The sequence below is a fragment of the Myotis davidii genome, unplaced genomic scaffold, assembly GCF_000327345.1.
Source record: "Myotis davidii unplaced genomic scaffold, ASM32734v1 scaffold73, whole genome shotgun sequence".
Classification (NCBI taxonomy): Eukaryota; Metazoa; Chordata; class Mammalia; order Chiroptera; family Vespertilionidae; genus Myotis; species Myotis davidii.
Window position 1 is genome coordinate 6669728 of NW_006286675.1, and position 18514 is coordinate 6688241.

At 42.3% G+C, this 18514-nt stretch overlaps 1 protein-coding gene across 9 annotated transcripts in view; it reads left to right on the plus strand.

Annotated features, from left to right (window-relative positions):
* TFDP2 (transcription factor Dp-2 (E2F dimerization partner 2)) overlaps window positions 1-18027 on the plus strand; it is a 110433-nt gene extending 92406 nt beyond the window's left edge. For 7 of the 9 annotated variants that reach the window (XM_015560405.1, XM_015560403.1, XM_015560407.1 and 4 more), the window contains 7 exons: window positions 2823-2985; window positions 5683-5829; window positions 8874-8942; window positions 11850-12001; window positions 14381-14547; window positions 16915-17020; window positions 17179-18027. In XM_015560405.1, coding sequence (XP_015415891.1) covers window positions 2823-2985; window positions 5683-5829; window positions 8874-8942; window positions 11850-12001; window positions 14381-14547; window positions 16915-17020; window positions 17179-17362 — 988 coding nt within the window. In that variant the 3' untranslated portion in view covers window positions 17363-18027. The remainder of the gene's footprint in view (window positions 1-2822; window positions 2986-5682; window positions 5830-8873; window positions 8943-11849; window positions 12002-14380; window positions 14548-16914; window positions 17021-17178) is intronic. The other 2 variants (XM_015560404.1, XM_015560409.1) reach the window with 2 other exon arrangements.
* Window positions 18028-18514: the final 487 nt, after the last annotated feature.

Consider the following 18514-nt stretch of genomic DNA (forward strand, 5'->3'; position numbering starts at 1 on the left):
GCTCCAGCTCCATGACCTCAGCCAGCTGAAAGCAGGTATCTGGGGTTTATTTACCTTCTATAGTTGAAACTTTGTTGCTTTGAGTGGAGCTCAGAGCCAGCTGCGGCAGGCAGGAAATTGGCTTCCTCCATCATTGGGGCAACCAAGCCTCCTGCTCGCTCCAGCTCCGTGGCTGCTGGCTGCCATCTTGGTTGGGTTAATTTGCATATAGTCGCTCTGATTGACTGGTGGGCGTGGCTTAGGCATAGTGAAGGTATGGTCAATTTGCATGTTTGTCTTTTATTAGTGTAGATAGGCTAGTTTACCAATGTTGATATTTAACCACAGTTCTCAAGTTTATTATCAATGCATACACTGAACTAATCTTATAAAACTTTTCTATGTAGTCTTGTATTTATGTTTCAGGAGTATGTTCTTTAGCACTTAAAATCTAGCTGTTCCTATTTAAGGATTGTGTTTAGTTTTTTCTTTAAATATTATCCATGTATGACTACAGAGGACAAATTAGCCAAACTACCCTATGATTATTTTATTGCTCCCTTTTTAAAAATACTAGAATTACATGAAAAACACCACCATGCTTTATTGCTAGCTTTTAAAAAGTATATAAATACTGAGTTGAGAATTTTATTTACTTTCAGCCATTATCCAGTTCTTAGCATAAATTAAAAACCCCATACACAACATATTTTTTTCAAAATAACTCCTGTGCTCCTATTTTTAGCAACTCTTACTTACTTTTGTCACCTGACTTGTACAAATGATACTAACTTATGTGTGACTAGCCATTTGTATCACCATGCACCAAACTAAGGACAAATCAGCCTAAAGTGGGTTTTGTGTGGAAATGTACACAGCAAATGGGAGTTGGTGGATTCTTTTCCAAAATAAAATGACTTAGAACAGTGACATAAGCAGAATAGGGACATGACCGGTTTCGTGTGGAAAGTTCACCTTGGTGGCCATGTTAGGAAGGACTGGAGGTCCTATAGAACAGTTATGAGGTCCTAGTTAAGAACTGGATAAAGACTTAAAGTAAATAAAATAAAACCATCCCCTACCAACCTTAAAGGGCTCACTTTCAGCACTCACTCCCTGGGTCTCTTTCAGCTCAGTATGCAGCATCTTTGCTTGTTTATATATCACTGCCTCCAAAATGGCAGTCACTAATGGACTGCTTTTCGTTTATCCAAATCAAGTTTTTCTGCCTCTTGAGTTGCCTGTGATTATTGTTTCTTTCACCCCTTTAGCAACATTAGCACTCTTTTTTTTTAAAATATATTTTATTGATTTCTTACAGAGAGGAAGGGAGAGGGATAGAGAGTTAGAAACATCAATGAGAGAGAAACATCGGTCAGCTGCCTCCTGCACACTCCCTACTGGGGGTGTGCCCGCAACCAAGGTACATGCCCTTGACCGGAATCGAACCTGGGACCCTTGAGTCCGCAGGCCGATGCTCTATCCACTGAGCCAAACCGGTCAGGGCAACATTAGCACTCTTGATGGCCTCTTTATGTTTTAAAATGTGCTCTTCTGGTGATTTTCCCAGCAACAAAAGCATTTTCTCCTTTGTTGCCTGAGAGTCCTTTTTGTCATGCTGAGGTATCAGCTTGAAAGGGTTGTCAGTTCAAAAACCGAAGTTTGGTTCCACAACCTAGATATGTTTTCTGCGAGCAACTTGGTGGAGATGGGAGATGTTCGAGAAACGAGGTTTGACTGTATTTTATGAACACTTCAATTATACCATTTAATGTTTAGAATCTGTTCCCTTTTATTTTATTTTTTTCCGATACTCTATTGTCAGTATATTCTTTGCCTTTCTTCAATATTAGTCATTTCCTCTTCAATATCGGTTGTGGAAGTTATGCAAAATAGATTATTGTGACCTCTTTAGTTCCTTGCACACAGCTGGTACTGAAGAGGGTGAAACTCCTTGTTTCAACTGCTGCTCTCAAATTGGCCTGCTGTGCTTTCTAGTAAATTCATATTGGCTATTTTGGGATTACTGTTCTGATTTCCATTAAATGCAGCCCCATTGAGTATTTCTCATCCTGCTCACTACCGTGTGGGCCTTTGGCCATTGGTATTGTGTTCTGAGGTTTGTTGAGGATACCTTGCCATCTAGTTTTGTTGTAATATTGTCATGAGGTTTGCATTTTGTTGTAAATATTGTCATGAGGTCTAGTTGCTCTGTCTGTTTTTATCTGGGGATTTGGAGAGTTTGAAAACTATGCTGCTGTCTTGCTACCTTCCTAGACTCCCCCACAACTGGGGTGTGTGTGTGTGTGTGTGTGTGTGTAGTCTGAATATTAAATATTAAATTGACATGTCTTTTATAATCTGGGCATATAGTTGGCACTCAGATTAGCAGAACTAAACCACTCAATTTAGTAGAACTAAACTGACCCCCTGAAAATTCAGTGATTAAGTTATCAAAGTTTAGGCCTAGGCATTAACCAAACTTGAAATAATTAGGTAAGTATGTACCATATATGAACTACAAGGGCAGAGTTTTTATCTGTTCTCCTCATGGATTTATTCGCAGTATGTAGAATAGTGCCTGACACATAATAGTAAATAACTGGTCAATAAATATTTGTTGAAGAAATAGATGATGTGCATAAGAGAACCACTCTAGCTTTATATTTTATTAGGCTTTTAAGGTAAAAATTAAATTTAAAACATTTCCTCATCTCTAATTCAATTAAAACTTACCACTTGAAACAAAAATCAAATTACTGTCTTTTCATTATGTTATACTTTTGTAAAGGAAGTCTCTAAGTAAGCATGATGGAGTATAAATATTTGTTTTTCTCTTTTAGTAAACGAAGCAAAAAAGGAGATAAAAATGGAAAAGGCTTGAGACATTTTTCAATGAAAGTGTGTGAGAAAGTTCAGCGGAAAGGCACAACATCATATAATGAAGTAGCTGATGAGCTGGTATCAGAGTTCACCAATTCAAATAACCATTTGGCAGCTGATTCGGTAGGTAGATCATGCACTTGACATTGACTGTGATGAGTGATGCAACAGTGTACCTCTTTGGGTTATCTGTGTCATCGATATGAGGACTCAGACAAGCTAAGGGTTTCCCAATTCCTCCTTTACTTGAGGGTTTCATATTGTCTGTTGAGAATTTTTGGTTGTTGATTTTTTGTTTTTGGAAAGAATTCTTTTATTATTTATTTTAACATAGAGATGAACAAATTTTTTTAAAATATAACTTTGGGGATTCCCGAGGGAGCATACTGATATTTGTTATGTTATCATTTCTACAGTGTCAAAATTTCTATTTACATTCAGTTCTAGAACTTAAACCTCCCATTTATTATTATTTTTAAAAAATATTGATTTCAGAGAGGAAAGGAGAAGGAGAGGTAGAGAGAGATAGAAACATCAATGAAGAGAGAGAATCATTGATGGGCTGCCTCCTGCATGCCCCACACTGGGGATCGGGCCCACAATCTGGGCATGTGCCCCAACTGGGAATTGAACTGTGACCTCCTGGTTCATAGGTCAATGCTCTGCCATTGAGCCACGGTGTCCGGGCAAATCTCCTTTACTTAAGTTTAGTTCTGCCTTTAAGTGGATTCAGTGTTCTCCACCATCCTTTATTTATTTATTTATTTTTAATATATTTTATTGATTTTTTGACAGAGAGGAAGGGGGAGAGAGAGAGAGAGCTAGAAACATCGATGAGAGAGAAACATCGATCAGCTGCCTCCTGCACATCTCCCACTGGGGATGTGCCCGCAACCCAGGCACATGCCCATGACCGGAATCGAACCTGGGACCCTTCAGTCCGCAGGCCAACGCTCCATCCACTGAGCCAAACCGGTTTCGGCACCACCATCCTTTATTATCAGAGCATTTGATTGATTGGATTTTGTTCTTAGGATCTATCCATACACAATAAGATAAAGGGCTTTTTCCTCAATGCAAGTTAACACAGTTTTCTTCATTGAGAAAGTCTTGCTACCTACCCCTTCCCACCCTCCTCAAAAAAGTCAGCTGAATTAAATACTGTTCTTTAGTTAGTGATCTATGTGATTGGCATTTGGGTGCAAGTTCCCTATTTTCATTGTAAGCTAGTAAGAGTACAGTAGGTCCTCAGGTCACATTGGAGATCCATAATCCAAGGTAACTCGATTTTCCCCGTAAGTCGAACCCACCTACATAAGCACCTACGCCACTCACATGGAGCACATACACAGCAGTAATGAAGTGAAACAGTAAAAAAATTTAAAAGAAAGTTAATTCCTGACCTTTACTTGTGGTAAATAAATAATAAGAAACATAAAGCACATATGTACATATGTGGAAATGACGGAACTTTTTTTTTATAAAAATAAATGGGAGATGGCGACTTACCACGTACCACAAAACGACTTACGTCGAGTCCGACATAACCCGAGGACTGTATGTGGATTAGTACTAGTCCATGGACCACATTTTGAGATGCATTGTTTACCTAGAGCTTAAAACAAGCATCCTTGCCCTAGCTGGCTTGGCTCAATGGATAGAGCATCAGCCTGCGGACTGAGGGGTCCCGGGTTCGATTCTGGCCAAGGGCACATGCCTGGGTTGCAGGCTTGATCCCCAGTTGGGGGCGTGCAGGAGGCAGCCAATCAATGATTCTCTCTCATTGATGTTTCTCTCTCTCTTCTTCTCCCTCTCTAAAATCAATAAAGAAATATTTTTTTTTAAAAGATATGCATTCTTGACTTTTCAAAGTCAAATATCCTCCCAGACAATGCAAGGCCTTAGCTCACATTAACTTCATTACCCCTTTCTGCTATATATACTATTGCTGTCGTGTATATTAGTTCTATATATATTCTAGCCTCAAAAAGACATTCTTGTTTTATTTAATTTAAAAAAAAATATTTATATTGATTTCAGAGAGAGAGGGAGATGGAGAGAGAAATAGAAACATCAATGATGAGAGGGAATCATTGATTGGCTACCTCCTGCATGCCCCACACTGGGATTGAGCCCATAACCTGGGCATATGCCCTCATGGTTCATAGGTCAACGCTCAGGCCACGCTGGCTGGGCCATTCTTGTTTTATACAGAGAATGTTAATTGAGATTTTCCTTTTGAGTTGGTCTTCATTCCATTCTACTTTTCCATGCTCTATCTCAGTTACATCATCTTTCTTCTCCCTGAAGAAGGCCTTTTAGCATTTTCAAATTTAGATCTGTAGGTAACATAATCTTTACTTTTTTTAGATTGTTCTATGTTTTAGATTGTTTAAAAGTGTCTTTATTTTTCTTTACTTTTGAAGGATAGTTTCAGTGGGTGTAGAATTTTTCAGCACTTGAAGATGTTATAAAACTAGAGGCCCGTGCACGAATTCGTGCACTGGTGGGGTCCCTTGGCCTGGCCGTTGATTGGGGCCAATTGGGGCCAGCCAGCTGGGGAGGGACCATGGGAGGTCTCCAGGGTGTGTCCAGCACATATCGCCCAGTCCCTATCGGCCGGACCCCAACAGCAAGCTAACCTACTGGTCAGAGCATCAGCCCCCTGGTGGTCAGTGTGCTCCATAGCGACTGTTCGAGCAGTTGACCAGTCGACTGATTGGTCGGACACTTAGAATATTAGGGTATTCATTAAATATTTTAATATCTGTGACTTATCTTAACTCTTAACTTTTATCACTTAATAAATGTATTTTTTAGCAGGCTTATGACCAGAAGAACATTAGGCGAAGAGTTTATGATGCTTTAAATGTGCTAATGGCAATGAACATAATATCAAAAGAAAAAAAAGAAATCAAGTGGATTGGCCTGCCTACCAATTCTGCTCAGGAGTGTCAAAACCTGGAGGTAAGAAAGGAAAATCTGGTTATACAAAGTGGTTTGCTTTGTTTTACATCAGAGGCATTTTAATTTAGAAATGTGGTTACATACTAGTAAAATATTTCTAATTATGTATACTATGTCTTTTTAAAAAATAGATTCTTCTACATAGAGTTTTAGAACTGGAAGAAACTTTAGAGATATGTAGTCTGACTGGTGTCCTGATGAAACGAGGGGCATAGAAATTAGATGGCTTGATTTTTACTGTTTCTTAGAGAAGATCTTTATTTTATTCTAATTTAATTCTGAGCACTCTAAAAATAACATTTCGGTGATTCATGTAACAGAAATACTATCTCAGTTTTGATATAATGCTTGCTTTATGGACGCCAAAATATGGGTGAAGCTGTCCATTTGTTTCTTATGTTTAAGCTTTTTACCTTTAACTCTGGAATCAGTGGCAACAGAATGGTATTTCATTCGTATCTTTATCAGAATAAATCAAATGTGTAGCAGTAACATGAATTTGGACATGATGTGTACAAAAACATTTTTTATTCTGTTAACTTTATCATTATAGGAAATCTTTTCTAAATGAACATGTGCCTTGACATAGTTTCCAAATCTGACATTTTTATTGTCATGGCCATAAAGGGAATAAAGTGAGATACAGGTAGCTTATGGAGATAAATGTGGTTGATTTCATGTTTTTCTCATGATTTGGTATCAGTATACTTGTGGATGGAGGGAGAAACCAGACATTTATCAGAAATTATAACTTTATTTATATGGTGCAGTGGAAATGCCCTCCTCTTCTCCTTTTGATAGAGTGGAAGTTGAGCATCATTGCAATTACTGGTAATAATAAGCTGATAACAAAAATCTATTAGCATCTGCCAGCTATGTGCTTAATCAAAGATTGTACAAGACAAAAATCTCTGACTCCAAGGAGCTTTCATTCTAATTAAGAGGAGAAATGTAAAAAGTGTTACCAAAAATGTGATTACTACTATGAAAGAAGTATGGACAGATTTTCTGGGAGATAAGGGAGGGCTTTACAAGGAAAAAATCCCTGAGCTCAGTCATGAGGGAGGAGTAGGAGTTTGCCAAGTGGTTTAAAGCAGGGAGGGCCTTCCAGGCAGAGACCTGCGTGGGCCGAGGCAGGCATCGGAAGGCGTGCCCACAGCAGGGTGTGGCCAGAGTACAGGCAAGGAGAGTCCTAAGCTCTTGGGACCTGGTCCTAGAAACTAGGGGAAGCTATTGAAGAGTTATAGAGAGGAGAGCTGATGGGGTATATTCTGAAGGATCACTCTACTAGAGGGTTGGAAGTTGGACAGACAGGAGGGTGAGGAGGGGAGATTGGAGGTGGCTGCATTCATCACGGCAGTGGCAGTGAGTTTGGAGATGTGTTCTAGAGGTAGAGTTGGTACAACTTGTGTGTGCAGGAGGGGCAGGTGGGGGCCTGACCTGTCACGCTTCAGGTACAGGGCGGAACTCCTACATCTTTTCAAATGTTGAAGGCCACACTGATTTCACAGTCAGCCTAAAGTTATTTAGGATTAAAGTGTGGTAGTGGTTAGGAATAATGAGAGGAAATTTCTGGTGCAGACTAGAGTGGATGGTGAGCAAATAAATAATTCTCTTGGAGTAGACAAGAAAAATGTCTCATTTGATGTCATTGACTTTTTGCCCAAAGAGACAGGAACTCATTGCAAGGAAAATCAAACCCTAAGATCTGTTTTCCAGGAAGTTGTAAGAATGAGGAAAATAACAGTCCTTTGAAGCTGGGAAATTTATCCCATTCTTCTTACTACAGACAGGAATTGAATTGTATATTGAATATATATAAGCTACCTGTATTAGCAGCTGTGCTTTTTTTAAAATACATTTTTATTGATTTCAGAGAGGAAGGGAGAGGGAGCGAGAGATAGAACATCAACGATGAGAGAGAATCATTGATTGGCTGCCTCCTGCATGCTCCCTACTGGGGATCGAGCCACAACCCGGGCATGTGCCCTGGACCAGAATAGAACCTGGGACCCTTGAGTCCACAGGTCAACGCTCTATCCACTGAGCCAAACTGGCTCAGGCCAGCTGTGCTTATTTAAGTCAGTTAAAATACAGTATACCAATTTTACGTCAATAATAAACTAAAATAAAAGAAGAAAAGGAAGGAAGGAGAAAAAAGGAAAAGGAGAGAGAGAAATCTGACATAATTTCTCTTATCAGGAAAGTGATATTTACACATGAGAAACAGGAAATGATACAAGATACTATAGGATTAAAAGTTAACTTCTATGTGACCAGGGCCAAGTATGGACCATTAGCAGGTCTTGTGCACCATCTGGAATGAGTGTTAGTACTGACCGGGTTATTGGGAAATAGTGTTACTAATGAGAGTGCAAATTGGTAAAACATTTTTGGAGAGTACTATATGTGTATTCTTTGAGCCAGCAATCAGCCATGTGAGTTTTTTTTTTTTTAAGCAAATCAATTAATTAAAAGTAAAAATAAAAGTCAGACTGAGATCTTACCTCATTCTTGGTGGGTGGGGAGGGTGAGCATAATATAGCAAAGCAATTAATATTAGGGTCTCTGGAACCAGATGGCTGGGGTTCTTGCCAAGTACTAAGCGGTGTGCCCTTGGGCAGTTACTTAACCCTCTGTGCCTCCATTTCCTTACATGCGAATGGATAAGGACATACATAGGGTCTTGAGAAGAGGAACTGAGGTAATGTGTGGGGAGTGCTGAGCTGGGTGCTGGCACATAGAGTAAGTGTCCTAAGTGTTAGCTCTCACTGTTGAACTTAAGGGGTAAATAGCAATGAGTCCTGCACACCAGGCATTCCTTAAGCAGATGGTCTCATTACTGATAGCAGCTGCGCAATTCTGCTGAACTGTCTGCTCGCTTGCCCCAACCCCTACCTGCAAAGAGGTGTGGCTTGCCTTTATTGATGTTGGTTTGCATCTCTCTGAAGAAAATTCTTGATATCTCAGAATTGGGACCTGAAAATGAGCAGTGCTTTATACCCTACACATCTTCATGTTATTTTGTGACCTGTGTTTCAAAGATAGAGAAGCAGAGGCGGATAGAACGGATAAAGCAGAAGCGGGCCCAGCTGCAAGAGCTTCTCCTGCAGGTAAAGATGCTGGGATGCCTTTCGTACCTGCCCTGCCTGTGTCTGCTTCTCCGCTTACTTGCTTGTTTCCTACTCTGGGTGCCTTTGAGGGAATGTCTGGGACCACAGTAGGGCAGCCTCCCACAGGTGAGCCCACTGCCATCCATGGTCTGTCTCTAAGCTGGTTCCGTCTCTCACCATCATCAGGGCCCCACAGCCCTCACCTGCCCTGTGGGTGACATTTTATACAACAATTTACTTTGACACTTATCTTTACTCTGAACAGAAACTATTCTCTCTCTCTCTCTCTCTCTCTTTCTCTTTCTCTCTCTGTGTGTGTGTGTGTCTGTGTGTGTTTTAGTCCAAATGTGGAATACTAAGAAGTAAAGCTAGTTTAAGTTTTGGGCACATTGAATAAAATAATTAAATCCACCTGCAATACTCATTATCTGTAAGTAACAGAATAACATGCAATACTCAATAAGCTTTGTAAAAATACCTAACCTTAAAATGCATTTATGTTTAAAAGAAAATTAAAATTTATACTGTAATAAGGATCTCTCTATATATTTTTGGATAATTGCCTAGAATTTGGATGATTTTAAAAAATATAATGGAGAGCCTTTGTATGAAGTTATGGGAGGTAAAATCACAGGGTAGATGGACTTGTTTTTTCTATTTTTGGTAATTGCAGTTGGTGCAAAAATTCACTTTGAGCCATACAGTGGAACTATATTCAATCCAGCCCAAAACTTGTAAAATGAGTCAGGGAATCTTTATGCCTTTGCTGTTTTTCATTGCAGCAAAGCAAGCAAGAATTTATTAGTCACGGCAAAAACACAGTTAGGACTGTGAAACCAGGAAGGGCATGGAAGAAGCAACAGGAGAGCCTCAGCTGGGCTGCTCTAGCTCCCTGGGAAGTCAGAGAAAATGGGGCCTTGGGCACAGGTTTATGGGGTTAGCCCGGGACGAGCTGCCACTGCCCGTTGTTCTACTGATTGCAAATCTCTTGTAGGGGTTGAGGAGGTACTTGTGCCTGCAGGGCAGTGGTTCTCAACCCTCTGGCCCTTTAAATACAGTTCCTCATGTTGTGACCCAACCATAAAATTATTTTCGTTGCTACTTCATAACTGTAATGTTGCTACTGTTATGAATCATCATGTAAATCTGATATGCAGGATGGTCTTAGGCGACCCCTGTGAAAGGGTCGTTCGACCGCCAAAGGGTCGCGATCCACAGGTTGAGAATCGCTGCTGTAGGAGCAGGAGAGGGGGAAGGAATGGCACAGGCGTGTTCCCAGGAGGGGAATGCATGCCTTTATGCCTTTGCTTTTATCTGCAATTTTCTTTATTTGAACAGCTTTCAACCAACCCTAAAATCAACTTTGATTTGAACAACTATAAGTCATTTAATTTTTGGTGAAATTTACTTTTCAGAAATAAAGATACCAAGGAGTTACCAGGTTTTCCCCCTAAAGTAGTCACTTTGTCTGAAGGATAGAATGTTAAGTACTCCTGAATAGCCCAGGTTTTTGTGTTAAACTTTCTAGATGCTTATGTTTTTCTCTCACATTCGTGAATAAATCGAAAGTGCAGGAGACAACCGGTCGCCCTCCCGAAGGTCTGTGCTGGTCTGAGCCGGAAGCAGGGCCGAGGGTGGGTGGTGGCAGGTGGAACAGGGAGCCCTGACACTGGGCCGTTTCTTTTTTTCTGTGTTCTGTGTCTGCTTTTCACACTGAATGAGCCCCATAGAACCTACCGCTGGAGGCCGCATTTTATGTTTTCCATAGTGGATGTCCAAATAAGATTTTGTTTGAAGAGACTGTTGCAGCTTTAACAAAGCTGATCCTTGATTCCTTTTCCTGCAGCTGCTCCCTGCAGCATCCTGCCTTCTTGTAGACCTGGCCGGCCAGGCTCTCGCATCTTAGCTCCTGCCCTGCTTCCCCTCACTTTCTCTCTCGGTCCCCGTCCCTGCACAGTTAGCTGCAGGAGTTCCCTGTCAACTCATGGTCCCTAAGCTCCGTGCTGAGCCTTCCTCAGGTTTCCTCAGAGCGTCATAGAACACTTTGGAGCTGGATTTTCAGTATATGTTATATTTAAAATCTGTTTCTCAGTAGACTTGTAATTATGTGTTTATCAGAAAGAATGTTGCTAGCCAAGGTCGCTCTCATTATGTGTATTTTTTTAAGTCCTAAATTGTTTCCCCCTCTGTGGTCTCTCAAACCAAATATTTATAGAAGATTGCAACCTGGAGCACCCTAGCTGTCAACATTTATAAAAGCAGTTCTCTCTATTGAAATGAAACCCAAAGTATAGCAAGAAACAGGCACTTTTTGCTTTTTCATACCTTATTTCCTCCTAGCGTTTTGTTCTTTCCTTCATCAAATAACAGGGATGAAGTTGTCTTAGAAAGAAAATTAAGTCCCTGAACAATAATAATTTGCCATAGCCTAGTTCGCTTAATTCTTTTTAACAGTTAATGTCAGCGCACTGACATCACATGGCACAGGTGAGTTATGCCTAATGCCACTGCTTCTGTGCATATCATTGGGCTACAGTAAGTGATGTATTCAACCCTGAACTCATGGGCGCCTGTGGCGGGTGAGTGGAAAGCAAGCTCCCTCAATGTCGTTTCCCCTGAATCACTCTCCCTGAGGAGCTGCAGGTGCCCCTGGCTCTCAGATTTGTAAGGTCCCATTTCTATGGGTAACAGAAACCATGGGCCCCATTATTTACATTATGATGATGGTAGACACCATTTAAATGTATATTTTTTCCCTTGAAATATATTTATTGAGTTGGATTTTTCTAATCTTTTTTCTTAATGTCTAATTCACTACAGGTGGAAGGTCTCTTTAAACTCTATTCATTTAATTCCAACTCATTTATCCATATTAAATGACTATTTTTTTTTTATCGATCATTACAGCAAATCGCTTTCAAAAACCTGGTACAGAGAAATCGGCAAAATGAACAGCAGAACCAGGGCCCGCCAGCTCTGAACTCCACCATTCAGCTGCCGTTTATAATCATCAACACGAGCAGGAAGACAGTCATAGACTGCAGCATCTCCAGTGACAAGTGAGTGCAGAATGGGGGCAGGTTGCAGGGCAGCCTTCACGCAATCCTGTCATTTGACAAAATAAGAGGGGTGTACTCCATTCTCTGAGTCCTCCAAGGCTGACTCCTTGGGGCGTGTGAAACACCTTTTCATACATGGAGAGCTGTCAGCTTCTGGCCTGTGCTCCATACTTGCCCTCCACGGCCCCCAGTCACGTGCCTGGCCCTCTGCTGCCTGTTACGTGCAGGGTGGTGCCTGGACACAGACCAGGATGTACACGTATGTACGTGCATGTGGCATAATTGTGGGCAAGAACTGCAGCGAGGTAGACCATCAGTGAGGGTCTGACACAGGTAGGCTCACTGGTGATTCACTGTCATAGTTTATTGTGGAAATACTTTAGATCAACATGAGGCATAAAAGCAATTGCCTCGCCGAGGCCGGTTTGGCTCAGTGGATGGAGCGTCAGCCTGCGGACTGAAGGGTCCCAGGTTCGATTCCGGTCAAGGGCATGTGCCTGGTTGTGGGCACATCCCCAGTGGGAGATGTGCAGGAGGCAGCTGATCGATGTCTCTCTCTCATCGATGTTTCTAACTCTCTATCTCTCTCCCTTCCTCTCTGTAAAAAATCAATAAAATATATTTAAAAAAAAAAAAAAAGCAATTGCCTCTTTGTTTTACTATCTCTTAGTTGAGTGGGCTTCTGTTTATTAATGGATGAATAGACATGAAAATGCTAGGTGCAATCTCTGCTTTTTTTTTTTTTAAATATATTTTATTGATTTTTTTACAGAGCGGGAGAGCAATAGAGTTAGAAACCTCGATGAGAGAGAAACATCAATCAGCTGCCTCCTGCACACCCGCTACTGGGGATGCACTTGCAACCAAGGCACATGCCCTTGACCGGAATCGAACCTGGGACCCTTCAGTCCACAGGCCGACGCTCTATCCACTGAGCCAAACCAGTTAGGGCTCTCCTTTGTTTTTTAATCTTATAATTGAAAGTTAATATTTTTGACCACCTTCATATATTTTGCCCCCCCTCCCCCAATCAATTCTCTGTATCTATGAATTCGGTTTTTTAGGTTCCACATTAAGTGAGATCACTCAGTATTTGTCTTCCTCTGAATTATTTCACTGAGCATAGTGCCCTCAAAGTCCATCCATGTTGTCACAGATGGCAGCGTTTCCTTCTCTTTTTTGTGGCTGAATATTTTATCGTATCTATACATTTTCTTTATCCACCCATCAATAATACAGAATTAATGTGAGATTTATTTTACCTTCATAAAAATAGTTAACTCGTTGGTCTTCAGTCTGTGATCAGTATCATGAGACAGTTGAGGGCATGGGGTGGAGTGAGACAGACCCAGGTGTGGATGACGGCTCCCCCGTTTAACTGCTCCAGAGCTGTTTTCCGGAAAACGCCACTTCCTAGCCCTGTGGTGAGGATTAAATGAGAGAATGCCTAAGGCTTGGACTCAAAGCAGGCAATTTAAACATGCTGAATGCTTTCATAAAGGAATTGCAGGGAGTCATTGGCCTCAGGGCTTTATGGCTTCTGTTCATCCCTGGCTGGGGTCTAGTAAGGGTTCCATTCTTGGGTGGTAACTGACTCAATGCTCTTCCCTGGAGGAAGGAAACTCTAAGAAGCTTGCAGCAGTTTGTTCAAGGCAGGTCCTGCAGCCTTTCTTTCACTTACTTTGGTGATGCAGTCTTTTCCCCTTACTTAGCCAGGCAGCTCTCCCACCATGAGCATTAAATTGACCAAACTAGCCCTGGCCGGTGTTGCCAAATGGTTAGAGCGCCAGCCCACACACTGAAGGGTCTCAGGTTCAATTCCCAGTCCAGGGCACATACCTGGGTTGTGGGTTCTTGTGGTCCGTTTTCCCCCCACCCCCCCGCCCCGCCCAGTTAGGGCTCATTCAAGAGGCAACCAATCCATGTGTCTTCCTCTTACCTTGTTTTTCTGTCTCTCTTGAAAGGCAATGGAAAAAATATACTCTTGAGGATTAACAGAAAGGAAAGTATTGGATTTAGACCAGTATTTCTGTATCCAATTTGCAATAGCTTAATGAGGGCTAAAGTTTATGGACCTCTTGTCTGTCACATGAAAGTTAGACATGTTAAGCGCCTTGTCAGTCACCGGTGACTGACACTATACTTTCCGTGCGGAGACCAAACAGGCTGGGTGCTTAACGTGTTACTTGGGAAAGTGGTGTATTTGAGATGTCATCTCCTGAATACAGCAGAAGGACCCTTATTGCTATAAACATTGATAATTTCTAGTGCGGTAGCTGAACTTAGGCCCTCATTCTTTTATGTAGTAAACAGACTATAAAACTCCTCAGACCTCTCCAACACCACGGAAGCCTGTACCAACTTTGTTTCCTGGTGCAGGTTTGAATATCTTTTCAATTTTGACAACACCTTTGAGATCCATGATGACATCGAAGTACTGAAGCGGATGGGAATGTCCTTTGGCCTGGAGTCAGGCAAATGTTCGCTGGAGGATCTGAAACGTGCTAAATCCCTGGTGCCAAAGGCGTTAGAAGGTTATATCACAGGTATGTTAACGGATCCTTTCACATGTTGTCCCTGATTAAATATAGCAAACCCTAACATGTTAAAACCTTTCTCCTTTTCTCATAGAAAATTAGTTCAAGTTCACTGTATGCTCGTCCTTGATTCTGAACCCTTTCCTACTTTAACATTTTGAGGAACTGCCAGACTATTTTCCAAAGCAGTTGTACCATTTTACAGTTCTACCGGCAGTGTATGCGAGTTTCAGTTTGTCCACACCCTTCTAGACACTTGTTGGCCACCTTTTTATTACAGCCATCCTAATGATGTGGTATCTCACTGTCAATTTGATCTGCATTTCCCTAGAGACTAATGATGTGAGCATCTTTTCATGTGCTTATTGGCCATTCGTAAATCTTCCTTGGAGAATGTCTATTCAGATCCTTTGCTCGTTTTTTAAATTGGGTTCTTTATCATTTTATTATGAACTATAAAAGTATGCTTGAATATACTAAAAACCACTGTTTTGCGTGTTATATAATTCAGATTTTGTTTCACTGATTCTGACATCTTTATGATTGCCCTAACTTACTAAGATTGTGGCATGTTCCGCACCTAGAGTTTGGATGCAGCAAACAGCTCTGCCTTTGCTTTGGGCAGTGCCCTTCATTGTAAGTATCACCTCCTAGAACTGCAAAGTAGTTTTTATTTGTTTTGTTTTGTGGTTTTGGCTCTTCAGTCACAAGTGTCTGTTGGATTTAGTTCTTAAATTGGCATCACCCACTCATGAGACCCCATCTTATTGCCCCTCAGCCAGTATCTCCCCCTGCTCTCTCCCAGGGCAGGACTGGCTATTCTATTGGCAGCCCAGCAGCGTCCAAGGGAAGGGCTTTCAGTAACTCACCACAACTTTACTTCAGTCCATTCTCATTGTAAAAGCTTGGTGATTAGGCAGGCTCTCTGGCTTTTATCTCTTGGTGACCTCATTGGCAGCCTGGGGCACAGACTTTCTGGTTAGTTCTTTTGAAGGACAAACGTGTGCCTTTAGTGCAAAGGACAGAGGACTCTGGAGTACGATGGTGAGAACCACTGTGTGGTTTCTAGGATAATGTGAACAAAACAGGCTTTCAGAGCTGTTGTGAAGAGAAAGTGTCCTGTGTTATGCAACTAGCTGAGCTCTGACAAAGTTTCCACGTATGCTAATTACTATCCAGATCAGGATTCTGGCTTTAATGTTATCGTGTACAGACTTGTTATTTAATGAATTTAAAGTCTGCTGTTCTTAGAACTGAAGTTTTTTTTTCACAGCTGCCTTGTTAGCCTGTGAGAAACCGGTTCCCAAGGCCATTCTAAAATCAGCGTAGAGATTCGCTTACTTCTTCCTCCTAGGATGCCTCTCACTTGGCCTGACAGTGCTGGATAGCAGTTTCCAATCTAAACACACAGCTTTCTGCGCAGTAATTATAAAATTATTTTGATTAAATAAGCTTTCATTTTGGTAAATTACATTTTTCTGAGTGTACATTCGATCTTATAATGTAATTCTAAGAATTTCTCTTAGAATTGTATTTCTAATCTGCACATCGCCTTCTTTGTAAACTCACTATTGGAAGAGACTATCATTCATTCAGTAACATTTAGATCTTACATGTTCCTGTCACTGTCTTCTCTGAGCTGACATCCTAGATAAGGAGGTAAGCATTAAACAAGTGAAACTACAGTGAGAATTGGTCAAGGTTATGATAGGAGAAGTACGATGTATGTGTAGAAAACAACATTGAAAGGACAGACCCAGAATATTTATGCAGACTGAAAAGGCGTTGCTTGTGTCCCCCTCACTAAAAGCATGGCTGCTCGTGGCCTTTCAAAATAAGAGCGAGTTTGAGTTTTAAGCAAAAAGTACCAGGAAAAAGAATAGGTCTTGGGTGACTAGTAGCACTGCGTTCCCCAGGGGGGCACTTGAAAAGATGGATTCAGTGGGGGTTTGGGCAAAAATGTGTCTGTCCTTCGTACCTGAGACATTTCCGATGTGACTCTCTCTACCCACTGCTGGCTTTGGCTGTTACCACCGTCAGGGTCCCGAGTCTTCCATGGCGAGGACAGCAGGCGTCCACGGTAGTCCAGTTGAGTGCTGCCTCTTGAGGTCTTGAGAAAAGAGAACGAGAGCCCACAGTTGGTTGAATTTGAATTCTTTCTTGCTGTAGTCAGCCTTCCTGTCTCTCCCCCATCCCCCTTATGATTTAGAAATGTCTGTTTTCTGCTGAAGAAATCTGGCTTCTCCCCAGGGCAGGAGACTTGTGTGGCTGTGATTAGAACAGGCTGATGCCCTCACTCGTCCGCTCTCTTCCCACGGGAACAATAGCAGCCACAGGACTGCGGGACCCACCCCTTCTGTCTGTCTTTCCCCGTAGATATCTCCACAGGACCTTCATGGTTAAACCAGGGGCTGCTTTTGAACTCTACCCAGTCAGTTTCAAGTTTAGACCTGACCACTGGTGCCACCTTATCCCAATCAAGGTACGTATGTGTCCGGGTTCAAAAGGCCAGCTGCGGAGCGCATGCCCCTGCCCAGGCCCTGGCCGAGCCCTCCATGGCTCCTTCCCCGCCCCATTCCTGTGTTACGAAGCGGAAAACGTTCATCACATTAATGAGCCTGTGTTTGAATTGTTTGCTAGCGTAACCCAGGGGTTCTGCTTGGATGCTGAAGTGGCCTTAGCAACGGGGCAGATCCTTGCCCCAAACAGTCACCAGTCCAGCAGTGCGGCCTCTCACTGCTCCGAGTCCTGCGGCGAGACGCCCTGCTCGCTCAACGACGACGATGTGGAGGAAGAGGAGGAGGACTCCTCCTCCCCAGAATAAAGACAGGACAAAACCCACGTTTTCCTATTGATGCTCATGTGTGTTTTAGTGTGAGCTCTTGTTTTTGAAATGATTGCTTCAGTCCTTGCTTCTGTTTGCACTGTGTGTCCAGTGGAAACTAGGGAAACACAATCTGCGAATTACACGCAGGCTGACACGCTTGAGATGAACGTTACCGTCTGTGAATGAGAACTGACAGTAGGGTAGTAGGTCACCTCTCAGAGCGAGCTTTCTGAGGGGACAGTGGGACAGGCCTGGGAGAGCTGGGCTGCATGAACAAAGCTCATTTACCTTCCACACGTGGGACCTCTGTTCCCCCACCCACGTGACCCTCCTTAGAACCAGACTGCTTCTCTCCGTGGGAGGCACGAATGGGCGTGACAAGCTCCGGTGGGTGTGCAGTGTGGGAGGTGGGCCTGGGCACCAGCTGCACTGCGGAGCTAGCTGAAAGCCTAGTTGAGGTGCTTTACGCATCAGCTGCCTTAGACAGCTTCTAGAAAGGAGCGCGCTAACTCTTAAGTACTTAAGTGACATTTAGAATAATTTATAGTAAAATGGAAATGATCACTATTAGCCAATGCATTTGGTGCATAGAATTTCTTAGGGCTACTTCTGGAAGCCAAAGTAGAATAGCCTTTCCACGTGCATTAAATACTTTGCCAGCACTGCCTTTGCCAGCGTTCTAAATCTGGGGTTTCTCAGAGAAGGAAAGTATCATTTTAATCAGAGCGATGCATCTCATACAGCGCTTTCATTTAAGACAAAGGAACACATCCCTCTGACCAGATTGCTTGCTTACAGTTCCCTGTAGTAATTGTGTGATTTCACCCAGTGTGCAGTTGATGAAAATGAACCAAGTGTCATTTCCTGAGTATGATAGCACTGTTTTCCTGTCCATGTCACCTTTTATACATTTTCATTAATCAAAATGGCCTTACTGAGTTATTCCTGGGTAAACTGCGTTTCAGACTCACCTGATGTCGCATTTCGAAAAGTGGTGAACTCTCCGAATGGTTGGGGTTATGGTTGTGCAGTAGCTGGTGTGTTGTTTCATAGCCAAAGATGCCGACAGGAACGCAGTGCTGGCGTGTCCTGTCCCTGCTCCTCCGAACAGGAGCATGGAGACACCTGCCCCCGTGGCCAAACCCCAAC